The sequence below is a fragment of the Grampus griseus genome, assembly GCF_964374135.1.
Source record: "Grampus griseus genome assembly, chromosome: 19".
Taxonomy (NCBI): Eukaryota; Metazoa; Chordata; class Mammalia; order Artiodactyla; family Delphinidae; genus Grampus; species Grampus griseus.
Window position 1 is genome coordinate 12,179,424 of NC_139013.1, and position 27,272 is coordinate 12,206,695.

The window sequence follows — 27,272 nt, forward strand, 5'->3', positions numbered from 1 at the left end:
CTAGGGGCAGTTTTGGGGGTTGATGCTTAGAGCAAAAATCTGCCTGGGTCCCTCCAAGCTGAAGTCAAGCTCCAATATATGTTGGCCTAGAGCCACATATATCATATGATGTATTAAAAAGAACAATACCATAGCAATTACAGCTCCTAGGTGCCTGGCCTTGTGTTAAGCACTTTATGTACTCAAGAGCCTACATTTCTTATTTCCTAATTTTAAAGCAGAGCATAAACAACAAGGTCCAATTGTATAGCACAGCGAACTATATTCAAAATCTTGTAATAAACCATATGAAAAATAATATGTATATGTACGTATATATGTATACACATATATATAACTGAATCACTTTGCTGTACACCAGAAACTAACACCATGTTGTAAATCAACTATACTTCAATAAAACTGGGGCTCAAAGAAGTTAACACAATTCCCCCAAGGCCCCAGAGCTGGTAACAGCATAGACAGAATGAGAACCCACGGTTGTAGGAACCCAATGTTCACTTTAACCCCAGCTTCCCAGGGCTGCCCCAACCTGACTACCTGACTTTCTATTTTAAATGCTCCAAATGGTGTGGAGGGAAGCCTGGTAGGGGAGATTATAAGAAGGGGTGAAATATTTAACAACCATTCAGAAGAGATGTTGGCCATTTCACAGACAGGCAAACTGAGGCTCAGAGAGGTTACGTGAATTACTCAAGGCCACAAAACTAGGAGCAGATGTGGAAGTTATCTGAACCAGTTCAGGGGTATGAGAAGAGCGGGCTGGCAGCGGAGGGTGAAGGAGGTGAGACATGGGTTCCCTGGAGGCCCCTGGCACCTGGCATGGGCAGTGGGTCCTTCTGCATACTCACCCTCTCAATCTTCTCCAGCCACTCCTTATTCTGAGCCAGCTCTGCCATGAACGCCTGATGCCGGAGCCATCTCTTATGCAGCTTGTGGCCGTCTTCCCGCGTGCTGTCTCGCGCCATCAGCATCTTCTCATGGATCCAGCCATCCAGCTGTGCAGGATGGGGGAGGAGCTCAGCCAATTCCCCACAACCTGCCATAGCCCCGCCCCCCCCATCCCCTCCACAATGTCCCAGGTTCAGGGCCTAGGCTTCTAGGACTGGGGAAGGAGAGAAGGGTGGGATGGAAAAAGCTGTGCAAGTGAGGCCTTTATGGCAGGGGTGTGCAGCTTAAGCCCTTTCCTGGGGAGTAGGGGATGGATGAAAGGGTCCCCAGAATGCAACGTCTCTTAGCCCTCTGTCCTCAGGGCAGCCCTTCTCAACTCCTCATAAGCCCTAAGCCCCAAGGTAGGGTTCCTAGGCCAGTCTTCCCACCCATAGCCAAATCAGCCCTCCAAAACAAGCCCTCCAACCTAATTCAACTCACTTCCGATTCAGTCTTGCACCCCTCACCCCCAGCAATACTTAGACCCTTCAATTCAGTCTCAGCCACCTCCAATAAGGACCAATTCAAGATCTCCAACCCATTCCCAAAGGTATCAGGTGAAGCCCCATATCTAGTCCCAGACCCCCAATATGGCCAGATGAACCCCTAAAAACCCTCCCAACTAGTGCCAAGTCTAGTTCCCTCCAAACCATCCCTCCAATGTGGGGTAGACCCATCCCCTGCAACCCAGATCCAGCCTCCTGAATGAGCCCACAGAACTCCCCAAATCCAGCCCTGAGGATCCAGCCCAAGACCACAGTTCACCAAAACCATGATGCATTGTGGCCCCCAACCAAAGCCAACCCCCCAAATGCAAGCATCAGGGCTACCTTCTGGCTCCCCACATGAGTCTACCCCAAATGAGATGCTACAAATCTAGCATCAGACTCTCCAGCATGGACCAGATAGAACCTCCGCAGCCAACCCCCCCTCCCAAACTAAAGCTATTTCTAGCGCCCCCACTCACCAACAAAACCGGTCATCCCAAATGCAAGCAACAGGAGTGGGACCCTCTCGCCACCCTCAGCAGATCCGTCACAGGGCTGCTTTCTGAGCCCCCCCTCCCTCCCAATGAGACTCGTCCCTCAAGCAGGAACCTCCCCACTCATGACCAAACCTGGCACCTGGGCAGTTTGCTCCTCCCCTTTCTCCTCCCCCCTCAGTCACAAGATCCTCCTCCTCCCTCTTGGGAAAAAAAACAACAGAAAATCACGGACTCTGGCTTACAGTCATAGCCAAGGACAAATTCCCAGTCGGCCAAACCCCACTCCATGTCCCCTGAGCATGTGCTCCCCAGGGGTCCAGGACAGCGTCATACTCCCTCATACATACACAGACACACACACGAGCCAAGTCAAATGCTGAATCCTCCAATGCTATCAGATTCCCGACAAGCAGGGAAGAGTTTGCCAATGGCAGCCACAGCGCATAGGGAAGGCAAAGCCCCTGAAGGAGAGGTACTCTGTCATCAAGGTAAAGCCCTCCCAAAGTGATTGACCCCCATCACTGAGGGCAAAGCCAGAGTCCCCAACAACCCAGGAAAAAAGCTCCCAAGTGTCAGAGCCCTCCAAACCCAGAGCAAGTCCAAGACCCTCATCGCCCACGGCAGACCCACGCAAAAGTGATTCGCCCCCATCATCTAAGGCTAACGCAGATTCTGCAAGAACCAGGGAAGAATCTCTCCAAAGGCTGAGGGTCCCCCAACCCCAGGGCAAATCTCAGAGGCCCCATTACCCAGAGGAGAGGCCCCTAGAGAGGTTGGGACCCCCTTAGCCCCCAGGGCAAATCCACACTACCCCAGGAGTAGCCTTAGAAGTCCTCCCTTTCCGCTACTCTCCCTTGGGACCTGGCCCCTCAGTCTGGCCCGCAGCAGCACCGCGGACAGCTCCCGGCATCTGGGCCCCTCCCCAGGACTGGGGTCCCTGCGCCTTACCGACCCGCCCCCGCGCCGCCGGCGCCCCTCCCTCCCGCGGCGGGCGGGCGAGCACGCGCCCAAGCCCCCTCCCCCGCCCGCCTCGGCGGGGGTGCGCGTCAGCCCCCTCCCCTGGGCGCCCCCGAGACCTGAAGTGGCGGAGGCGTTGGCGGGCGGTCCCTGCAGCGGGCGGGCGGGCCTCTCGCCCCTCTACCGCGACGGCGGCGGCAGCGGCGGTGACGGCTGAGTCTCCGGCGGACGCGCGCCCCCTCCCCCGCCACCGCGCAGCGGCAGCGCGCGCGCCCGCCCGCGCGCGCCCCCTACCTGCCTACGTGCCCGCCTCTCTGCCGGGCCCCAGATGCGCGTAGAGGAGAAATCATCACCCTCCCTAAAGCATGGGGAGGGGGGTGTTCCTGCGCCATCTCAGATGATTGCTGCTTGGTCCAGAACAATCTAACGAGAGGGGGAAGGGGCTCCTGGGACAAATCAAACGGCGGGGGGGAGGGGGGTAGGCTGGGGCCTGGGCTACGTCAGCTATGTGAGGGGGTGAGGTGGGGTGGGAAAGGGCTCAGATTCCTGGCTACCTCAGCTATACAGGGGTAAAAAATATGGGAGGGAGCCGGAAATATCTCTTATAAGACTTCAGTCCAGAATAATCTCCAGTGGGAAGAAGGGGGACAGGGGGTTCTTGAACTCATCTCTAGTGGGCTCGAGTCCCAGACCCATCTCTAATGGACTTGAGTTGGGAGGGGGTATATGGAAGCCCTTATCCATTTCATGTGTGGGGAGAACATGGGGGTTCACCATGGGGGGAATCAAATCATCTTTAATTGGGGAGATTCGGACCTGGTTCCTGAACCATCTTTGGTTGGGGGAAACTTAAGTACTGTATCATCGCGGAGGGGGTACGAATTATCCTGAGTCAGGTAGATAGATGAGACCAGGACCATCTCTGTTTGGGTTTAGGAAAATGTTTACTGGGCCATCTCTCATGGGGCCATCTCTTATGTGGTCAGGGTGCAGAATAGTTTCTATGGAATGCAGGGTAAGGAGAGAAAGGCAGCATATCTCCTGGGCTGTCTCTAATGGAGGAGGGGACCTGGACCACCTCTGATTTGGGTTGGTCCTAATGGTTGTGTAGTTCATCTCTAAAGGGGCAGAGCTTGATTCCTGGACACTGTTAAAGGGGCGAAGGCTTGGTCGGGGACTGTCTCTGACCGAAGCTGCGCTCTGGGCTTCTGGTCCACCCACGGCTCCCCCCACCCCTCTCCTGTCTCCCGTCCCTCTCTCCCCATCAGAGAGCTGCTCACGAACCTCCGGCGGGGAAAGGTGAGATCAGCGCGCGTCCCCGCGGGACCTGTGGGCGCGGACGCGCGCCGTTGCCAGGGGCACCCAAGGCCCCTCCCTCCTTCCCCAGCGCGTGGGTGGAGGAGCCTTGAGGAGCATGCGCACTGAGGCCAGGATCCGCACGCCTCCTGGCGGCGCGAAGTGAACTTCGCTCCGCGACCCACTTAGACGGGGCGCCCCCTCCCCCACTGCGCCTCGGTGCTGGAGCACTTCCCTGTCTAGGAACGAAGTCCCTGTGCCCCAGCACAGCTGGAGTTCCTACCTCGTGGCAGTCTCGGAGGAAGTGCTGCAGCCCAAGTTGGTCGTGTAGCTTCTGCATCCATTGGTGGGCCCGTAGTTGGTTTTCTTGGCTCCTGGGGGTGGAGAGATAGGAATTGGGGGAAGCCTGTGTCTGGGGGCGCTGGCAGTAGGGCTGTGAGGGCGTCAGGCTTGTCAGGGCTAGGAACCTGGGGCATATGTACAAGTGAGGAAGAGGAGAGAGCAAGGTAGGGAGGGAGTAAAGGCAAAGAAACATCAGTGGGGGCAAAGCCAGGGACAGAGCTGGGGGAGGAAGAGAGAGGAGGGAGGGAGAGGAAGGCGGGGTGGGGGGAGAGAGAGAATGGGAGAGAGAGGGACAGAGACAGACAGATATCTGAAAAGAAAGAAATACCCTTAGAGAGACACAATCCCATAGAGAGAGATAACAGACCTACAGAGTAAGAGATACCGAGAGAGATAAAAACTTAGAGAATGAGAGACACCTAGGGAGAAAGAGAGATTAGGAGGGAGAGATAGATTGACGGGGGGGTGGGGGGGTATGCAAAGGCTTAGAGAGATAAACAGGAACACATACAGGCACAAGACCAGAGATAAAGAGAAACAAAGACTTCAAGAGGGAATGATTGACAGAGACTTGGACGAGAGACAGACAAAGAAAGAGACCCAGAGATAGAGAAAATAGGAAAACACAAGGGAAGAAATGAAGCAAGGGTAGTGCCAGAGACAGAGAAAGAGAGAGAGAAGAGAGCAGTAGACAGAAAGCAGAGGGAAGGAAAGTGACAGAGAGGGTCAGGGGAGGGACAGCCCAAAAAGGGACAGGAAGAGAAGTGGCCGGATGCCCCCAGTAAAAGACACAGCAAGACAGACAGAAGGCTGCAACAGAGTTGGAGAGAGGGATGAGAGCAGGGCATGGATGGATGCAGCCGGAGCCACACGGAGGCAAGGAGGGGCGGGCCCTTGGCCTAAGTGAACTGGCTGGGCTGGACCCAGGCCCGACCACCCCGGAGCCAGCAAGCACCACAGCAGTCTGGCCTCCTGCCCACAGTGCAGGGCAAAGTGCCCAAGAGGCCTGGTGGAGACGGCTGAGGGGGTCCCTCTTTGCTGTGCCTTGAACAAGCAACTCCCAGCTCAGGGCCTTGGCACTGGCTGTTTCCTCTGCCTGGAACGGTCTTCCCCCCAAAGTGTACTCAAATGTCACATTCTTAGCAAGACCCCTGCTGATCACTCCCCAACACTTTCTGGCTTTCTTTCCTTCTTTAACTTTCTCCTTTGCACTTAACACTATCTAACACACTGCATATGTTACACATTTCTCTTGTCTGTCTCCCCCCCCAGGACGTCATTCCATGAGGGCAGGAATTTTTTGTCTGCTTTGCTCACACCTGTATCCCCAATGCCTAGGAAAAGGAGCTGGCACACAGTAGGTACTCAATACATATTTTATGAATGAAAGAAAGCAAGAGAGACAGAGAGGCAGAAAAAAAGAGAGATGAAGGTATAGGTAGAAAAAACAAGGAGAGACAGACAAGGAAACAGAGATACATAGTTGTACAGGGAGATGGAGGCAAAGAGATGGAGTGTGTGGGAGAGAGTTACGGAGAGAACCAAGGGCAGAGCTGGATGGAAGGGCCAGAGACAAGCAAAATATGTACTCCGTCCTGCCAAGACTCAGCTCAGGAACCAGGAAATAGGAAATGCCTCTGAAATTGAACCAGACTCAATCCCTCCAGGCCTTCAGCAGCCAACTTGTCAAGCATCAGTCCTAGGGATGAGGAAAATCCCTTGTTTCCAGGAGGGTGAGAAAAGAGCTGTGACCTCTGGCAAGTCTGTTGCCCTCTCTGAGCCTCATGTGCCAAGATGCAAGAGTGCCCTGCACGCAGGGCTGGGCCAGGTTCCAGGCGAGGTGAGGCTCGTGGAGAGGGAAGTGACTTGCTCTGAATCTACAGGTTGAGAGGCAGAGCTGGGACTAGGACCTGGCCCTGTTTGACCCCAGGGCTCCCACGGCCCCCTGCATCTCTCCCATCCTGGCCCTGACCATCCTGGGCCATCCTTGTCAGACAGCATGTGAGCTCTATGAGGGCAGGAATCGTGTTCTGTCCTGGTCACCCAGGATGCGCGTCCAGCATTGCCCCACACAGGGCCTGGAACACAGCGTGGACTCAGTACTTGTCTAATTGGCTGAAGAATAAATGAATAGGGACTTCCCTGGTGGTCCAGTGGCTAAGACTCTGTGCTCCCAATGCAGGGGGGCTCGGGTTCGATCCCTGGTCAGGGAACTAGACCCCGCATGCCGCAGCTAAAGATCCCACACACGGCAACGAAGCTCCCACGTGCTGCAACTACGACCACAGCCAAATAAATTTTTTAAAAGAATAAATGAATAAACAATAGAATGAAAGGAGCCATTAATGACTGCAAAGGAATGAAGGCGTGACTCAGAAGAACAGCTCTCCAGGCTCCTCCTCCCCATTCTGCAGAGCCCGGCAGACAGCAGACACTCAAGAAATGCTGGGTAAAAGAAGGAAGGGGCCGGGCCTGGAGCGGAGGATGCTAGATCATGAATTTCCATCCTCAGGATGAGAATCTCCATAAAAGTTTTCCTTTAGGAAACTCCAACCTTGTCCCAAATGAATTTAGGAAAAAAAGTCGCCGGAGACTGAAAAGCCAAGGGGCTGGGGCCTCGGGGCTGTGGACGGTGGTGGAGGGACCGGGTGTGATTTCCATCAGGAGACAGAAGATGGAGCAGCGTTGGGCTCTCTTCCTGCCTCGCTCATGCCAGAGAGGAGAAAGCTGGGGTCACCAGGAAAGGCAGAAACAGCAACAATGACGGACAGAAAGAAGTGGGGCTGAAGGGAATCCTCTAAAGGACTCTGCTTGTGGGCTGGGGTTTGTTTTGTGTTTTTTTGCGGCGGGGCGGGGTTGCCGTTTTGTTCAGGGCTTAGAACAGTGCCTGGCACACAGTAGATGTTAACATTTTAACAACCAGTCCGGCTATCCCAGGCTGAGGGCAGGCTTGGGAGAGAAACTTTTCATTTTTGCAGCTTTTGGGTTATCGACCACAAGTTACCTTTTCACAGATCATCAATTTAAATCGAATCTAAAGCAATATGGAATTAAATAGAAATCAAAGACACAGAGAGGGAATTCCCTGGAGGTCCAGTGGTTAGGACTCCATGCTTCCATTGCAGGGGGCATGGGTTCGATCTCTGGTCGGGGAACTAAGATCCCGGAAGCCGCACGGCACGGCCAAGGAAAAAAAAAAAGAGAGACAGAAGAGCAGAAATGTGATGGAAAGAAAGGGAATCCTCCTTGCCCCTCCCCTGTGCCGAGATCCCACCCCCTGTGCCCCTGGGGTCTGAGGGACCTACTTCTCCAGCAGCCGAGTCACAGCCTCCTGGGCCTGCTCCCCGTAGGCGTTGCCCTGTCTCAGCAGGCTCTCAGCAGCCTGCACGGCCACCTGCATCTTCTGCTGGTTCAGCTCCATCGTGGTGAGAAAATCCCGGTGCCGTTTCAGTGCCTCCTCCACCGACTCCACGGTGCCCGGCAGGTCCAGACCCGACAGGGCCATCTCCTGGAATGGGGGAGGGGTAATGCTCCGTTTACCCCTGCTTCATTCCAGGACCAGGGAGAGGCTGCCAGCCTGCCTTTCCACCACTTTCCTCTCCCCTGCTCACTGTCCTAGCATTGAACACGCCAGGCATGGTCCCACTTCAGATCCTTTTCCCATGCTGGTCCCTCCAGATAGCCCCACGGCTGGCTCTTTCACTTTCTTCAGGTCTCTGACCATCTGTTTAAAATAGCATCCTCCTCCCCCAGCCATATCCCTTTATCCTGCTTTATTATTTTTCATAGCATATACCTGACATGATATTATATATGCTATTACTTGTTTATCATCTCCTCCCCCACATATATACACACACACTAGAATGCCAGCCACACGAGGGTGGGATTTTGTGTTTTGTTTCCTCTGGCCTCCGCCGCAGAACAGTGCCTGGCACAGAGGAGGCACTCAGTAAATATTTGGTTAATTGATGAAGACTGACCTGGGTCCTGTGTGACTTCAAGGAAGTTCTTTCCCTCTCTGGGGTTAGTTTTCTAACTGGTAAAATGGGTGGATCAGAAAGGGTCTCTCAAGGCCACCTCAGCTCCAATGTTTAGTAACCTCATGATTCCAGGGGCCCCCTGCCTGTTTCTCCAGGTAATCCTCTAACTGGGTCAGCTTTCTCTAGATAACCAGCACAGGTAGTCATGCTTTCTAAAATGACCCCTAGGGACTTCCCTGGTGGCCCAGTGGTAAAGACTCCACCTTACAATGCAGGGGACACAGGTTCGATCCCTGCTCAAGGAACTGGGATCCCACATGCCATGGGGCAACTAAGCCCGCGTGCCACAACTGCTGAGCTCGCGCGCCTCAACTAGAGAGACCGTGTGCCACGAACTACAGAGCCCACGCGCTCTGGAACCCGCGCGCCACAACTAGAGAGAAGCCCACGCCACAGCGAAAAGTCCCACATCCCACGGGCCGCAACTAAGACCCGATGCAGCCAAATAAATAAATAAAATGATCGCTAAAGGCTGGTACCTACTCTTGGACAATCTGAAAACTGGGTGTTCCATCCTGTCCAAATCCTCAAATTTGGTTCCCATCCCAGAAAGTTCCCCCAAATGGATCAGCTGTTCCCAGATAACCACAGCACTTGATTCCTCAAGCCATAAAGGCAGTTACCCTCTCCAGAGACTCTGCAAATTGCCATTCGCAATAAGAAGATAATCTGCTAATTTAGGCCCCCAGAACCACTTAATCCACCACCATTTACTGACCCCAATAATCTCTCAGCCTGAATTCCCTCTACCATAATCTTCATCCTCTGTTATCCACCCCAAGATCTTCTTTAAACCCCACTGACCATCACCAATCAACCTCATACTCTTATTTCCTTCCAGACAATCTACAAACCCAAGAAGCCACTCCAATGAACACCCAAATGCATTACTTACTCAGAATAGTCCACAAACTCACCTAAAATAAGAAGCCACCCCACACATCATAATCCTCAAATTCTGTTACACACCCACCCACACATGTTCACACCGGATGCTCCACAAACCCAGCCATCCGTACCAGATACCACACACACACACACACACACACACACACACACACACACACACACACACACACACACACACACACACACACACACACACACACACCGCCGCTGACAGCAGATAAGCCACGAAGCCAGTGGTCCCCGCAAACACACTCCTCCATACATTTCCTTGTCCCCGAAATCCCCCGCGGCCTCAGACCCCCGCCCTCGTCAACCCGGAAGCGGGCACCTGGTTGCGCAGCACCGCCCACGCCTGGCGTAGGTCGCGCAGAAAGAGCTGGTAGACGTGCGCCTGGACCAGCGCCTCCCTGCGCGCCTCCCACAAGCCAAGCAGCTTGTGCCAACCAAGTTCGAGGTGCGGCAGCCACTCGTCGAGTGCCAGGCCTGGACCCAGCTCGGTGCCGTCGCCCGCCAGCAGTGCCTCGCTGGCCGCCACGATGCGCGCGTAGTCCTCCTCGCGCTGGTCCACTTCTTCCTTGAGGGCGGCGTGGCACGCCAGCAGCGCGTCCGCCTCTTCCAGGCTGCCGGGCAGGGGGCCCTCGCCGCCGCCCGCCGTCTCCTGGGCGCGCACCAGCCAGTCCAGAAAAGCGTCCAGATCATGCAGGAAGCGCTGTAGACGCCCGGCCGCCGCCACCGCCTCGCCACAGGCCTGAGCTGCGCTAGCCAACGCGCCCCACTCGGCGCCCAGTTCCTCGGCACCCTGATGCAGCCGCGCAGCCTGAGCCGGGAAGCGCACAGCCAGCAGGGCCGCCTCCTCCTGGAGGGCCGCCTGGCGCGGCTCTAGCGCTTGCAGAGCAGCCTCCAGGCCGCTGAGGCGCCACTGCAAGGCGCCGCCCGCGCGGGGCGCGCTCTCCACAGCCCTCCGCTTCTCGCGCACCTGGGCGCGCACCTCCGCCACCTCCAGCAGGTGGTTCTCCACCAGCAGCACCGCGTTCACCTCCTCTTTGCGTTGTTCCGCCAGCTCCACGATGCGGTTCCACCTGCCCAGGGGAAGCAGGGCGGCTTAAGGAGGACGGAGACCCCTCTTGGGTGTGGAGGGCCCATCGACCCTAGGTAGAACCCAGCCACTGTGTGACCTCAGAATGTCATCTTATCTCACCGAGCCCCAGTTTCTGTCTGTGTTAAATGGACTCTGCCAGGTACATTTGCTTAGAACAGCGGTTCTCAAAATGTAATCTAAGCAAGGGCAAAACTATCTTCATCAAAATTCTAAGATGCTATTTGCCTTTTCACTTTCATTCTGTCCCGAGTGTACAGTGGAGTTTTCCAGAGGCTGCAGGACGGAGACTGAGTGCAGAAGCAGACCTGAGAACTCAGCTGCCTTCTCTTAAGCCAGACATTGAGCAGATGTGCAAAAACGCAAAACAATGCCATCCTTCTCGCTACATTTTTTTTTTGTTTTGAAAGGTTTTTTTTCATTAAAACATGTTAGCTATGTTAACAGACTGTTTATTATTGTTATTTTTAACGACATAATATTTTAAAATTACTCAGTATTAACTTCTAATATAGTAAATATTGATAGCTATAACCCACTAAAACAAGCTCTTTGGGGTCCTTAATAGTTTTTAAGAGTGCAAAGTGTTCTGAAACCAAAGAGTGTGGGAACTGCTGGCTTATGACATCAGATAATACGTTGGATGCAATGAATAGTTACTGAGCATGTACTATAAGCCAGGTGCTAAGGCAAACCTGTTTTATTCCAAAATAAATAAATGGGGAAAATTACGCATTGCCCTGTGCCTTCAGGCAAGAGATGGTATTTCTCTGGGCCTCAGTTTCCTTTCATAGGCAGTGTATGGTCCAGTTTATAAGCACAGAATCCGAGCCGGACTGCCTGGCTGTGTCAGGCTCAAAGTCAAATCTGAGCTATGTACCCTTCGGTTAGTAACCTTCTCTGTGCCTCAGTTTCCCCGCCAGTAAAATGGACATAGCACAGTACCTACCTCATAGGGGTGTTGTGAGAGTCCAATGAGTTATGGTTTAAAACAGTACCTGTTAGCTACTATTATTGAGTGGGGATAATAGTCCCCACTCTTGATATGGGGACTTGATATGGTCCCGAAGACCATATCAGGGCCTTTGCCTTGGCTGTGCTCCCTGCCTGGAATGCTCTGTACCCTCCCTCCCCTCCCCCATATGTACTCTTCCTGTGGATGGATCCTTCCCGTTCCCCCCACCCCTTTTTTTTAAGCTCTGCCCTCACCGTCCTGAAATCCTTTTCTCAGCCAGCCCCCAGGGAGGTGGCCCCAAAGCAGGCTGCCCTCCCTTCTCAGGGAAGCTGAAGAAAAAGGGCTTCCCGCAGGTCCACCCGAGCCCCACCCACCTGATGGGGGGACCTTCCTTGGCTGCCTTCTCATCCCCTTTGAGGGCCCAGCTCACAATGTTATGGCTGACCACAAGATCTCAAATCACCCCCAAGCTCCAGTTATGCCCTACCAGGTCACTCTATTTCCTGCATACATCCTTAAAACTCTCTAAATATCTTGTTCATGTATTAGTCCATTTGTGAACTCTCTGTCACCTCTAGCATGGACACACCATAAGGGCAGAAATTAGGACTCGGAAATCAGAAGGACTCAAGTTCAAGTTCAGCTCTGGCCAGATTTGCCATGTGAACTTGGGCAAATCATTTCCATCTCTGATCCTGTTTCCTTATTTGGAGAATGGGGATAATTATGTCCACTTCATTGGGTGTTTTTAATGAGTTCATGTGGCTGAAGCACTTAGCACATCATCTCACTAAACGCCGTAAATCACTATTGCTGTCATTATCTTTTTAGGCCCTGGTGCCCTGGGATTGTTCAGTCTACAGAGACTTGGAAATCACTGGATATTGGGATCTTCCAGCACAGCAGTGAAGGGCACAATCTCTGGAGTCAGACAAATCCAGGCTTGATCCCCATAACTTGCCATGTGACCTCAGGCCACCTTCACCTCTCTGAGCCCCCATTTCCTCCCCTCTCGCATGGGTAATTTACACCCCACAGAATTGCTGGGAAGACTGAATATATAAATATGATCAACAGCCCCAGTTCTGGATTCAGGCAGAACTGGGTTTGACTCCTACATACTAGACCGAGTAAGCTTGAATAAGGATTTCACCTCTCTGGATCTGTGTCTTTATCCATAAACCCTACCTTGCAAGAACTACTGGCAGTGTTCTAGCGGGAAAGATTTAAGTTGTTGCTATTCTTAAAGAGCTCTGAATTCTGGAAACTTTACTATGGAAATTGGGATATGGGGAGATAAAACAAAAGTACTTGGAAAATTTCCTAGCAGATAGTGGATACTCAATAAATCATTTCTGAAGAAGTAAGTTAATACCCCATTAAAATGTATTGTGTCCTCATTTTACATATCACCACTAGCATTGGGTATTTTAATTTTTTTTCAAGATTTTGCTAATTTACTAGATGGCCCTTATCATCTCAGGGATTTGAAAGTGCACGTTCTTGATTTCTACAGTTGGTGAATGAGGAAAAGAATGATGGGAAGAACTGGTGTGGGATACCTAGAAGAACTTCCAGCCCCAGGCCTCACCTACCTGCTGTTGAGGTGGTCCTGGCAGGAGCGCACCTCCTCTGAGCTGGGGTGGCCTCCTTCCACCAGTTCCTGAACTGTGCGGTTCACATCCAGGACACGGCCCATCAGACTGCTCATCTCCTGGTCCAGACTCTCAAATCTGCGGAAGAAGGATGGACGTGCTCAGAGAGGCCTGGACCCTGGGGCCCTGTTCACTGGGTTTTGGGAAGATGCCTTCCCCTGGTTCTTCTCTTAACTCTCCAACCTCACCTCCTGAGGCTCCTGTGCTGGCTTCTCTTCTTCTACCTGCCACTTAAATGTTAGATTCCTCAGGGCTCTGTCCTGGGCCCTCTGAGCTTTCCCTCACATCCTGCCTGGCCCATCTCACCCACTCCCACAGTCCTTGCCCCTGAACCCATCACTCACACATCTGTCTCCAGCTTCAACCTCATTCCTTTTGAACCTGTCTCCAACATTAAAGCCTGCTGTGCATCTCCTCCAGGGTCCTCACTGTACTCAAACTAGCTTCAACATCTCCCCCAATTTGTTCTTCCTCTGGGTCTCCATCTCAGGGACAGCCCCCGACCCCATTCCCTGGGCTCTGTTTTTGACAAACACTCCCCCCAAGCCTGTCTGCCCCCATGGCCTGTCTACTTGGGCTCCAGCCCTGGTCCAGTCCTGTCCTCTCCTACCTGAATCCTCACCCCAGCTGCCTCTCTGGGCTCCCAGCCACCACTCTCACCCCCTCCAACCTACCCTCCACATGGCAGCCAGGGAAATCTGTTTTAAGCTGGCCATGGTCCTCCCTTGTTTAAAACAATGCCCAAGGCTGTGGCTTGGGTAACTGTGGGCACAGTAACAGCAGGGACCAGGCCTGTGTTTCCAGGAATGCTCAGCCCAAGACCTGGAACAGGGCAGGAGCTCAATAAGTACCCACTGAATGAGTGGATGGGTGAACATGCTCAGAGAGAGAGGTGCGGAGGGTTCATCCACTATTTTAACCCATTTCTAAATCTGCCAACAGACCAATCAGTATCTAATGTGTCACATGGTGGTAACTGCTGTGAAGAAATGTGAAATGGGGTGAGGGAAGAGAAAGTGACATGGGTCAGAACAATTTTATAGCTAGGGAGGCAACATCTATGCAAGGGCAGTAGGAGCCACAGGGAGAGGGGGCAGGCTGGGACACCCCTGGAGGAGCTCAGGTTAATTTCGTGCCAGGTGACTGTAAGCCTCATAGTAATAATAGCAGCCGCTCATGGAATGCTCCCTGGTCCCAGGCATTTGCTAAGTAGTTTGCACATACTAAGTCATTTATTGTTCTCCAGTAGCCTGTGAGGTTGGGACTAATATCATTCCCATTTTACTGGAACCACCGGTTCCTGGTGAGTGGACACGGGAACTGTTGAACCAAGGAAGGCGAGACTGTGTGCGTGAGGAAGGGGACCGGGGAATCCCACCAGTGCGCGCTCACCGGTGCTGCACCACCTCGACGTCGTCGAGTGAATCAGGCACACGCATGGCGAGCAGCCACTGTTCCTTCTCACCGATCCAAAGCTCGCACGCGTGCACCTCGCCGAACATGCGGTAGACAGCGAGGGCATCCCGCAGCCACTGGCGCCGCAGAGCAGCCACCTCGGTCACCTCGGAGAACAGCTGCTCGGCCTCCACCACGCGCACCTGCAGTGCCACCACCAGTGGCCCGGCGCCGCTGGCGCCCCCCAGTGTCGCCAGCTGACGCCGCAGGCCGCCCACGGGCCCGCGATGCGCCTCCACCTCGCCGGTGAGCGCGCGGTGCTGGCGGGCCAGGCGGCGGCTGGATGCTTCGTCGTGGCCGAAGTCGCCCGCGGCTGCTAGGCGGTAGGCGTCGCGGAGCCAGTCCAGGAGCCCGTCGAGGTCCGCACCGAACTGGTGCAGCGCCCGCGCCTCCTGCAGCCGCCGCTCGCGCCGCGCCGCCGCCTCTTCCAGCCGCTGCCAGCGCCGCCGCGCGCTCGCCGCGCGCTCCGCCAGGCCCGCCAGGTGCACCGTCTCGGCGCCCGGGCCCACGGTGCCACCGGCCGCGGCCAGCTCCTCGCCGCGCCGCAGGGCCTGCTGCAGCAGCACCCGCCGCCCGCCCACCTCGCCCTGCAGGATCTTGTGCTGAGCCAGGAGGCGCGCGGTGCTGTACAGGTCGTGGGCGCCGTCCGCCGCTCCCGCCGCGCCGCCGCCGCCCGCCGCCTCTAGGAGGCGCTCCTTGTCGCGGGCCCAGCTCTCGGCCTCCTCCAGCTCCTGCAGCAGCGCCCACAGGCTGCGCGAGGCCTCCAGTTCCGCGCGTCGCCCAGCCGCCTGCTCCTGCAGCTCCGCCAGACAGCCGTGCACGTGGTTCACGCGGTTGCAGATGACCTGCGGATCGCAGGGCTGGTAACCTGGACCAGGAAAAGGGGCAGATCCCGGGTTGGGCACGGGCCAGGGGGCGTCCAAGAGAGGGTGGTACAAGGCTACCTGCCTAGTCCTTGGCCCGACTTCATCAGATGCCAGGTTACACCTCCCCTCCTCCAGGCAGCTTTCCCTGACACCCCAAATCTGGAGCAGGCGCCTTCTCTGGCTCTCCCAGGCTTCTCTGCTTCCCATCCCAGCCCGGACCACTCTGCCTGTGACTGCTTCACCTAGCTCTGAACCCTCTGGGCCGTCACTGACAGTCTGTCTCCCCTACTGGATTGGGAGCCCCGTAAGGACAGGGCCAGGGACTGTCTCCAGCACACCATGTCCCCACCACTGCCCAGCATAGGGTGGAGCTCAGAGCAGTCACCTAGTGAAAACGGTGACTTATTGATTGAATGATGAATGGAAACAGAGATTCAGAGAATCCTAGAATGTGTATATTTTAGTGTAAATATACAGTGTTTTCCCTTCAGAAATGGACCCGATGAAACTTCTCTACTCTTAAGCTATGCTTCTGGGTTCCCTCTCTCATCCTCTGTTACCTTATCTATTAACGCAGTGATGACCTAAACTCCTTTTTTGTCTTCAAATATTTCACCTTCCTCCTGGACCTCTGGTTTGTGACTGAGAACTGTGAGACTAACTTAATGGGTTGCAGCCAGCATTTCTTTAATGAAATGGAATTGAATGAATAGAAAATATCAGAGGTAAGGGGAGAAGCATCGTTTTATAAAGGCTTGGTGTCTCTGTGTGTCTGTGTGTGTGTGTGTCTGCACGTGTGCCTGTGAACTCTGGGTCATGCGGTAAATGTATTTCTTACTGGGTCAAAAAAGTATGAGAGGGGCTTCCCTGGTGGCGCAGTGGTTGAGAGTCCGCCTGCCGATGCAGGGGACACGGGTGCGTGCCCCGGTCCGGGAAGATCCCACATGCCGCGGAGCGGCTGGGCCCGCGAGCCATGGCCGCTGAGCCTGTGTGTCCGGAGCCTGTGCTCCGCAATGGGAGAGGCCACGTCAGTGAGAGGCCCGCGTACCGCAAAAACAAACAAACAAACAAACAAAAATACCAGTATGAGAGACACTGCCCTAGATGGCCTGTGGGATTTCTGCATTTGTGGACATTCACTGAAATTGACCCAAATACGGAGGCATCCAGCTGAATAATAAACATCAGCAGTATCCATGTATCTGGCCCTTACTCTGACACACTGTCATTTAATTCTCACAACCATTCTATGAGGCCAGCATCCTCCTTAGCTCCATCTTGCAAGTGAAGAAACTCACACCCAGGGAGGGAAACTACTTGCCCAGGATCAGCTAAGAACTGGTCAAGCAGGACGCCACACTCTGGACCACTTATCAGACAGCGCTGCCTCCCGTCACCATGACAACACACACCCCACACTAGCCTCTTTGCTGTTTCCACGGTGCTGCTGGCGCATTGTCACCAGGCACCGAGACCTCACAAGGAGAAGACCGAGGGAGCTTCCTTGACAAACATCCGTAAGAATGAGGATGAAGAGTGAAGGTGAAGGAGAGGGTCCCGACAGTGTCTCGTGGGGTCATGAGGCTGGTGATGGGCTGAGCTAGGATGGGGATGTCCGCACTGGGGCTTGGAAGGAGACCTCAACATCTGCTCTTAGGACATGACCCAGTCCATGAGGGTGAGAAACCCCTGACCATCCTGCAAGCTGGACAGCGTCTTCCTTTCCTAACAATGCTCCGGGATTCCCAAGGGCCATGGCTCCAGATAAAGGAGTGAGACAGACCAGCCTCCATGCCCTCTCTCTGATCAGCTCTGCGGCTCTGGGCCTCAGTTTCCTCATCAGTGAGAAAGAAAAAAGCAGCTCTGATGCTGTCAGCACTCATACACAGTTGCACAGGACACAACGTCAGACAAGACCACTTTGCAATAGGGATGGAGCGGGACGAAGAAAAGACCGTTCCACAATCACGTCTGAGAGCACCCAAAACAAAGTCACTGTGCAAACCACAAAAACGGCCACCCCCCTGCCCGCCCCCTCACCTGGCCAAGGTGAACCGCTCCTGCCAATCCTGTTCCTCCCACTACCCGGATAAAAATGATTAAGATGCGCAATCATCTAATTACCCCCACTTCCTGACAGCATCCAATCTGCAGCAAAACACACTATGTTAAATCATCCCAAATCACCTAACACAAGCCCACATCCTATAACAAGCCCGTCTTAACATCCTCTTACTAAGATGCCCCATGGTTCCCCTGGTGTGTGCAAAGAACCAAAAAACCCAGCTTGGTTTGACTACAGCAGGGTTCCTGGTGGTCTTTGGCTGGAGGGCGTTGACATCAGTAAAATGAGAACGTTTTTAGAGCCAGTCTGGGTTTTGCCTATCAGCATCCAGTCCCTGCTTCTGCTAACGGCGCCCCACCCCGCTCCTTCTCAGTTCATGTCTTTGGAGGGAGCTGACCCCACTCTTGGCTCTGGGAGGGCATGTCACATAAATGTGGCCAATTAGATCACTGGATAGCCTGGGGCCATAATGCTTGACTGAGTGATGGGAACGGGACCCACAGTGGGCTAATGAAAACTTTCCTTGGACCTTTTGCCATAATATTGAGAGAAAGGGGCCTGTCTCTTGCTGGGTCTGCGAAGCTGCTGAATGATTCCAGATTTACACCACCAGGGGAGGGACAGCCCAATAGTGACACAAACATAAAGACTGGAGTCAGAAACAGATGGAGTCTTAAAAGCATCACTGAACTATCCCTGGATCCAGCCATGCCTGAAGCAACACTCATCCTTTCCTGCACATTTAGTGACATCAGCCAGTGCGTTCCCCTTTCCTCCTTAAGTGAATTAAATTGAGTTTCTAGCACTTGATGCTAAACAGGCCTTGACAATAATTACCTTACCCAGTCTTTTTACGGTATTCACTGAGATCGGCTGTGAAAGGCTTAGCACATAACAAGTGCTCAAGAAACGTGAACTATTACTGCAGAATCTCAAAGCAGGAAGAAGTCATGTGGTCCAACCTCTCACTCAAGGCACTAATTTCCCATGTGATATCCCTGATGGAGTGTGATCCTAGTTGGTGCTTGGATGCCTCCAAAGATGGGGAGCTCACTCCTTCATTCTGTCTCTCAGGAGACATTCTGCTTCTATTAGCACCAGCCCTGAAAGTCTCCACCCCAATCCCCAACCTCAGACTCACCCTGAAGCTGGGAGAAACGCAGGGCAGCAGCATTGAGCGCCTCCACCCGCTCACTCTGGGCCGAGATGTCCCCCTCCAGCAGTCCATGCTTCTGCAACAGGTCCTCTGCCTCCACCAGGTGCTGCCCACACTCCCGGGACAGCAGCTGAGCCTACAAGTAGGGGCAGCCCTGAGTATATTTTTGGCATTGGCCCTTAGGCCACTCGCGCCCCCCACCCCGCCTTCACCCATGCCAGCCCTCTGCTTCTCTACTCCATCACTCGAACTCTGATCTGTCTCAGTCTCCATGTATCTGTCATCTCTCTCCATCTCTGTCTCTCTGGATGTTCCATCTCTCATCGTCTCCACAATTCTGGGCTCTATGTCACCGTGTCTCCCTCTCTACGCCTCCATCTCCCCCTTCTTCTGTCTCTCTGCCGTCCCCCCTTTCTCATTTACACTTCTGTCTCCATCTCGACCTCTATCTCTTTCTTTCCATGTCTCTCCCTCTTTTTTAAAAAAATACTGGGACTTCCCTGGTGGTCCAGTGATAAAGAATCCACCTTCCAATGCAGGGGACGCAGGTTTGATCCCTGGTCAGGGAACTAAGATCCTACATGCCGCGGGGCAACTAAGCCCACGCGCCACAACTACTGAGCTCGCACATCTCAACTAAGACCCGACGCAGCCAAAAATAATTAATTAATCTTTAAAAAAATTTTATTTATTTATTTGGCTGTGCTGGGTCTTAGGTGTGGCATGCGGGATCTTCCGTTGCAGCATGTGGGATCTAGTTCCCTGACCAGGGATCGAACCTGGGCCCCCTGCATTGGGAGCGTGGAGTCTTACCCACTGGACCGCCAGGGAAGTCCCTCCATGTCTCTCTTCGTGTCTGTACTTCTCTCTGTCTCTTTGCTTCCATCCTTCTTATCTCCATCTTGCTCTGTATCTGTCTATCTATCTCCAGTAGGTCTCTCTCTTTCTCACATGGATTCCATCTTCCTATGTGTCTTTCTCTGTAGCCATTTAGATTTCTGTTGCTACCTTTGGGTCTTCTTCTCCAGCTCTCTCTCTTTCTTTCTCTGATTTCTCTTTCTCTCAAATTGTCGCGATCTTCCTCCGACTTAATCTCTCTGCCTCTGTCTGTCCCTGACTCGCTCTGTCTCCATATTACTGTGTATTTTTATCTATTTCTCCAGATATTTTTCTCTCTTTCTCACATTTTCTTTTTCTGCCTCTCTGTCCCTCTCTGTATCTTTCACTCTTTCTTTACATCTTTCTGTCTCTCTCCCCTTCCCTCTCCATCTTTGACAATCCTTTCAGTGTATATACCCTTTCCTCCCCTCCTGGCATGCCACTCCCATCACTGGCCCCCGATCTGGCCCCTACCTGCATCTCCTCCATCCAGTCCACCATGTACACCATCTCCTGGAAGACTTTCTGCAGGGCCAGGTTCTGCTCGAGCCGTGTCCGCCGGGCACCTACCAGCCCAGTCAGCAGGGCCCACTGCCGCAGGACACTGTCACGCCGGGCTGCCACTCGGCGGGCGTCATAGTAGCCTTCAATCGCCAATGCCTGGGCCAGCTCGGCCACGCCCTGCACCCGCTCCTCATAGGCTGCAATGTCTGCCTCAATCGCTTCGTGCTTCTTCATGGCTGCCTCCACTGCTGGCAGCTCATACCCAAAGTTGTCCTGGGGCAGGGCAGGCCACACACACTCATCCACGTTGCCTCAGCAGTCAACCTGTTACCTTGAGCCTGTGTGACCCTGGAAACTCCCCCACCGGCTCCTGTTACCCTGGAGACCAGCCCCACCACCCCAAGTTGCCCTGGAGACCAGCTCCACCCTTCCCTGTTACCCTAGAGACAAGCCCCACCATCCCCAGTTACCCTGGAGACCAGCTCCACCACCCGCAGTTACCCTGGAGATCAGCTCCACCCTTCCCTGTTACATCTCTAACCCTAAACTTGTTACCCAGGAAATAGGCCCCACCCTTCCATTTCCTTAGAGACTAGGGACCAGGCCTACCATATCCTGTTACTTAGGAGACCAATTCTATCCTCCTGAGTTACGCTGGACACCAGATAACAACCTCCTTTGTCACTTAATTAAATACTCTCCCTATTCTGTCCTCTCTAGTTACCCTGGAGACCAGTTTCACCCTCCTATTACCCTGGAGAGCAGGCCCACACCCCTCCCCCGCCAAACACTTAGGAAACCAATTCTCCCTTCCCACCTTCATTTGTCACCTAGGAGACTAATCCAACACTTCTCTGTTGCTTAGGAGATCAAGTCTCTCTCTCTGGTCCCAGGGCCATCAGCGCCATCCTCCCTCCCTTTCCCCCGGAGCCAAGCCCTACGCCCTGTACCTGGGAGACCAGGCGCTGGTTCTCATTCAGCCAGCTCTCCCGCATAGCCACCTTGTGGTCAAACCTCTGGGCTAGTAGTTCCAGCTTCTCCTGCCGGATCAGCTCAGCCCGTAGGGCAGCCTCCCGCTCATGTTCTGCCTTCTCCAGCTGTCCCCATGCCTAAGGAGGCAGGAGGAGGCAGTCAGATTCCAACAGCTGCCCACAGTTTAATGGCCCTGGCTTCTCTATTTGAGGTCACTCCTAGCACTTATGGCACCTTGGCGCAGATTGGAAAAAAAAACACTGCTTCCTCGGGACCCTTTACTGCTGGAAAAACCATCAGAATGAATACCCAGTCCATGATGTCTGCCAGGTGAACGGCTCCCCTTGAGCAATGCACGACCTACACAACTTCACAGAGCAACCCTTCCTCTCCCCTACATCCTCAGCCTCACCTTGTCAATATCCCAGATGCCACAGCCCTCCCGGGGCACGTAGAGGCGACGGTTGCTGGCACGCAGTTTGCTCTGGATGCTGAAGAGCAGCACCTCCAGGTTCCCCTTCTCCTGAAACCTAAAGGGGCCTGAGCTCAGGAACCCTGCCTCCACACCCCCACCTGCCACCCTCCCCCCGGGGCTGGGCCTCACTTGACGGGCTTCTCCAGTGTGCAGTAGGCTGTGAAAGCCTGAAGCTGCTGCTGCACCCCACTCAACGAGTTGGCAAACTTCTGGTTGCTGATGAGGCCCACGGTGCGGTGGATCCAGGCCAGCAGCTCGGCTGCCAGCTCCTCGTAGCGCTCAATGATCTTCCCCACCTCCAACACCTGGTCCAGGACCTGACCCGGCAAAGGAAGGTGGGGTCAGCCTCATCCCGGATATGCCCCCATATGGTTCCCAGGCTCCCACCCTCCCCATTCCTTGGCTCCTCTTACCTTCCCAATTCGCTTCCCCTCCACAGCCAGGGCCTTCATCTTAGAGAAATAATGGTAGAAAGAGACCACATAGGTGATGATGGACTTCTCATCCGGAGCCTCCATGTTCACATCTGATGATTAAAGGAGAGTGAGGGAGCAGGATGATGAGCGCTCTGACAGAGAGACCGAAGGTATTAAGTGGGGAGGGAGAACTCATTCTTACTTGCTGTGTGACCTTGGGCAAGATAACTAACCTCTCTGTTCCTCAGGTTTTGTATCTGCCCAGTGGGCATCTACCTCATGGGATTAAATAGTGCCTGACACATATAAACCACCATAGAGAGATTATCTCTAATGATTTCTTATTTTTTTATTTTTGGCTGCTTTGGGTCTTCGTTGCTGTACACGGGCTTTTCTCTATTTGCAGTGAGCAGGTTTTTTCCTCATCGCGGTGGCTTCTCTTGTTGCGGAGCATGGGCTCTAGGTGCGTGGGCTTCAGTAGTTGCAGCTCATGGGCTCAGTATTTGTGGTGCACGGGCTTAGTTGCTCCACAGCATGTGGGATCTTCCCAGACCAGGCTCGAACCCGTGTCCCCTGCACTGGCAAGTGGATTCTCAACCACGGTGCCACCAGGGACATCCCTCTATAATGATTTCTGGAACACACTATTCTACCTTCTACCTCAGGGCCTTTGCACATGCTGCTCTGTCTGAAACACTGTTCCTTTTCTTCATGCCAAACTCCTACTCATCCTTCAGGGCTCCACTCAACTTAAGTGTCCTCAAATAAGCCTTTCTGTTCATCCTGTCTAGAGCTGGTCTCCTCCTGTTATTCTTCCTCATAACATCTTATCATTTCTTCCTAGAACGAATCACAATTTATAATTACATATTCCCTTATGTGATTATGTTCTTACCTAGAGTTTGAGCTCCATGAGGACAAGGGCTATGCCTGTCTTTTGCCACTGTTCCTTCCATGCCCAGCACACAGTAGGAGCTCAGTAAATACATACACTAAGTGTATGAATGGTATGTGAAGTTTGAGGTCAAGGACACAGGCTCTGGAGGCAGCCTTGAATCCCAGCTCGACCACTTACTCACTAAATAGCTATAAAATAGACCTAACTTCTTTGAGCTCAGTTTCCCCATTGTTACAGTAAGGATAGTCACAATGCCAGCCACCTAGAAACACTATCAGTATTAGAAAGAATAACCTGGCACAGAGGAGAAACTCAGTAAATCCTGATTATCATTTTAATTTACTCATTGAATGCACAGCATTATACTTTGCCCTTATCCGTCCTCAGCTCATGAAACTGACATCCAATAAACACCGGCTATGTGTCAGGCACTGTAAGAGGCAAGGTAGAGAAATGATTCAGACCATGAATTCTGGAATCAGAAAGTCCTGTTTACTGGGTTTTCAGTGTGACGCCGGGCTACTGACTTCACGTCTCTAAGCCTTCGTTTCCATCACTTTATGACAGGATTGATGACTTCTATCCAACTAGGTCAGTGTGAGGATGAAAGGGAACAGTGCTGATACAATTCCCAGCCATGGGCTTGGCACATGGTAGATGCTCAGAAAAAGGGAGTAACCCTTATTCCAGATATGGGGGATTGGTGGGGTATGATTATGGCCATTATTCCAGAGATGGGGGGTTGGTATTGGGTGAGATCATGGACTGGGAATGAGGTTGAAGTCGGGGGTGGGGTTGGGAATAAACTGAAAATGGGAAAGGGGTTGGGGATGAGGACAGAGTTGTGGATGGGGACAGACAAAGGGATGAGCTGGGGATGGGGAGGGGGGTGGGCATAGGAATAGGACAGTGCTGCAGATTGGGTTGGGGATGGTGTTGGCTTCAGGGATGGGGCCGGGGTTAGGAAGAGATGGGGGTTGTGTTTGGTGGGGAGGTGATTAAGGATGGGGAAGGGGGGTTAAGCTGAACATAGGAATGGAGATGGGGTTGGGTCTGAGGTAGAGATAGAGAAAGTAGAAGATGTGGGGCTGGGAAGGAGGTGGGACTGGAGATGAGGAAGGGGAGGGAGATGGGAGGGAGCTGGAATTTGAAATGGCCTTGGGGTTTAGGATGATACTGCAGCCAGATGGGGTTGAGTTTGGGATGGCACTGGGGCTGGGAGTCCCCCAAGAGGAAATCTGGGCTGGGGCCATGCAGAGCTCACCCTCAGGGTCCAGCAGACGTGCCAGCCCCAGGTGCTGCTCAGCCGTGCGGAAAGCTCTCTGCAGGTTGTAGTTGGCGTTGGACTTGGTGAGTTTGCTGAAGTCCACGAGATCGGGCCTGGGCAGGGGCACAGAGAGGGCAGGCAGCAGGCAGGCTCCAAAGCCAGTGGGCAAATGGATGAAAAGACATCCTTGTCTGAGTCCCACCCAGGGCGAGGGCAGGAGGAGCACGACCCGGCCAGTGGGAAAGCTGTGTGTGCTGGTGCGTGTCTGCACAGCACTTAGCTGTGGGTGTGAGCGCTGCATGAGGGCACATGTACATCTGACTTCATGATGCACACCTGTCTACGTGGGTGCGTTTCTGTACAGTATTATGTAGTGCTTGGAAGTCTGAGGTCTGGAGCCAGCGCTCCTGACTCAAGACCCAGCTTGGCCATTTCCTGGCTGTCACTCTGGGTGAGATACTGCATCGCTTTTGTGCCTCAGTTTCCTCGTTTGTAAAATGGGTAGAATAATAGCATCTGTCTCATAGGGTCATTGAATATTAATGACTTATTGGAAAGCACTTAGACCAATGCCAGTACACCCAGTAAATTGTCCCTTGTTAGCAGGACCCTGGTTACAGCCTGCGGGTTTCTGGGTATGTCGGTGGGGCTGGGTCTCCCCATACGTGCATGAGTGTGTACATATGGGTTCTGGCTTCCCTCACACTAGAGCAAGTCCCTCCCAGTCTCTAGGCCTCAGTTTCCCCAAACTGTCACATGGTCAATCATGACGTGGGCGTAATTTGTCTGGGTACCCTTCCTCAGCCAGCTCAGCCCCGGGCCCTGAAGTATGAATAGGTGGGTTCACAGGGAGCCAGATGGGGGGCCTGGGAGCTCACCATGAGGAAGGACTTTCTGATGGGAGGAGATGCTGTGCACACTCCAGAGTGGACCATCCATGGGGAGTGAGCTGCCCACCCTGTGGGCATCCAAGCAGTAGGCAGAGGTAGAAGCCATATATGTGCATGAGTATATTCCTGTGTGCACACATCTGTGCAAGGGCACACGTGTTTCCATGTGTGCACAGGGTATGTGGCCCGGACAGGGGTCTGTGTGTGCATCTGTGTGTAAGTGTGTATGTTAGAGCATGTGTGCGAACGGAAACGTGTATGTGTGCAGAGAGGTGAAGGGGGTGGGTGCTGTGTCTGTGTGTGTCATCTATATACATCCGTGTACAGGCGTGTACCTGAGGGATGGGGGCGGGGGTAGCGTGCAGGGCAGGGCTGCCCCAGGCCAGGTGGTACCTGTGCCGGTGAATTAGGGCATTGAAGGCCAAGCCGTCCCGCCAGCTGGTGGTAAAATTCTGGATGTTTACCTCAGGGTAACTGGCAGCATGGAAGGGAGAGACAGAGGCAGAGATGGAGAGAGTCAGGAGGAGAGAGGCAGGAAGGGAGAGACAGACAAACAGAGATGGATTGATGGATGGTTGGTTAGATAGATAGACAGATAGATAGGAGATAGATGATAAAAGATAGATGATAGATAGGTAGGTAGATAGAAGGGTAGATAGATACAGATGATATATAAGTAGATAAGGAAGAAAGAAAGAGAGAGAGAGAAAGAAAGGAAGGAAGGAAGGAAGGAAGGGGAAAGAAAGAAAGAAGGAAGGAAAGAAAGAAAGAAACAAAGAGCCAGGAAGATGGAAAGAGAAAGAGAGAGAGAGGGAGAGGGAAGGGGACAGGAGAGGAGCAAGAAAGACAGAGAGGCAGAGGGAATAAGCAAGAGAAGGAAAGGAGAAAAGAGGAATGGACAGAGATAGAGCAAGGTACAGACAGAGATGGGGAAAGAAAGGAGTGGGGAGAGAGATATAGGAGGGGAGAGAGGAGGGAGGGAGAGATCGGAACAAGGAAAAGCAGACATAGAGGTAAACACAGACACACAGAAGAACAGATAGCATTGCAAGACAGACAGAGAGCCCCAGGAGGACAAGAGTCAGAGAGAGCCCCGTCTGCATCCATACCTGCCCCTCCCGCCTTCCTCCCAGGGCTGCTCTCCAGAGGGCAGGTCAGTTTCAGGTCAGGCCCCGCCCAGCAGGGGGACCAGGGACATGCCCGGTGGTGTCTGTGAGCCCCTCTTCCCAACCCCACTGCAGGTACCAGGACCCTGAGCTGCCTGAGCCCTGGTGTGTGCCCCCCTAGACTGACGGGTGGCTGCTTTCAGGGGTGGGGGGCCGGGGGAAAGCTTGGGGATAGGGTCGGGGGTCCACCTAGGTGCACATGAGGCCTTTTGAGGTGGAGGACGAGATGAGGGGAGAGAAGGGAGCAGGATGGGGACAGCCCGCCACCTTCCGACATTGTTCCCTGAGGAGTCCGGGTTCTAAATTTGAACCTGGCCTTCCGGATTGTTATACAGGTTTATTCATCAAGGTCAGAAGAGTTTGCTACCAGTTTGTTAATTTCAGATATAACTTTTGATGCTGAGGATTTGGGCTGCCCCTTGCACTCCTGTCCCCGAGGGAAGCCCAGAGGTTAGGGCCTGGCTCTCCTGGGGGTGAGGGAGCTTATGGGGGTAGGGGAGCTTACCCAGCTGTCTTCATCTGACACCACAAGAGCAGTGCATCCTTGGCCGAGCGAGTCTCTCTGTTGTCCTCAGTCTCAATTTTGATGACTTGAATCTGTGAGGATACAAAACATGGCTGTTGGGGTGTGGAGGGCTTGAGCCTGGGAGTGGCAGAGGAGATGGGGGAGGCAGCTTCAGGCAGAGGGTGGGAGCACCCCTTCTCTCCCCTTCCCCTTCCCTTATGGCATGTCCACTCCTCCCTCCTCCCAGAGTCTTTCCTACCTGGCGCCCTCTTCGCCTCCCTATGGCCACACGGTGGTCCGGCTCCAGTCTCTTCCTTGGGCTCCCAGCTTCCAATTTTGGCCACGACCCCCAACCCAGAGGGATCCTTCTAAATCTGATTATGCCCCTCCTCTTGATAAAACTCTCTAATTTCTCCCCATCTCAGACAGAGTAAGATCAAATTGCTAATCACAGATCACCAAGGCCCTGCCGACCCTTCTGAGCTCAACTCCTCCCTGTCTCCCCCCTGCCTCCCAGTCTCTAGCCATACTGGTCTTTCTGTACCTGCAACATGCCAAGCTCATTCCCACCCCAGGGCCTTTGCATCTGC

The 27,272-nt window shown here is 53.6% G+C and overlaps 1 protein-coding gene across 1 annotated transcript in view; it reads right to left on the reverse strand.

Annotated features, from left to right (window-relative positions):
- SPTBN4 (spectrin beta, non-erythrocytic 4) overlaps positions 1-27,272 on the reverse strand; it is a gene marked incomplete at its 3' end in the record, with an annotated part of 69,646 nt that overhangs the window by 29,034 nt on the left and 13,340 nt on the right. The window contains exons 4-18 of the mRNA XM_082677619.1: positions 26,683-26,774; positions 25,405-25,485; positions 24,119-24,234; positions 21,954-22,066; positions 21,670-21,857; positions 21,478-21,595; positions 21,044-21,202; positions 20,064-20,366; positions 18,696-18,846; positions 14,561-15,491; positions 13,109-13,246; positions 9,791-10,541; positions 7,816-8,018; positions 4,452-4,542; positions 852-998 (exon numbers count right to left, since the gene is read on the reverse strand). Coding sequence (XP_082533745.1) covers positions 852-998; positions 4,452-4,542; positions 7,816-8,018; positions 9,791-10,541; positions 13,109-13,246; positions 14,561-15,491; positions 18,696-18,846; positions 20,064-20,366; positions 21,044-21,202; positions 21,478-21,595; positions 21,670-21,857; positions 21,954-22,066; positions 24,119-24,234; positions 25,405-25,485; positions 26,683-26,774 — 3,582 coding nt within the window. The remainder of the gene's footprint in view (positions 1-851; positions 999-4,451; positions 4,543-7,815; positions 8,019-9,790; positions 10,542-13,108; positions 13,247-14,560; positions 15,492-18,695; positions 18,847-20,063; positions 20,367-21,043; positions 21,203-21,477; positions 21,596-21,669; positions 21,858-21,953; positions 22,067-24,118; positions 24,235-25,404; positions 25,486-26,682; positions 26,775-27,272) is intronic.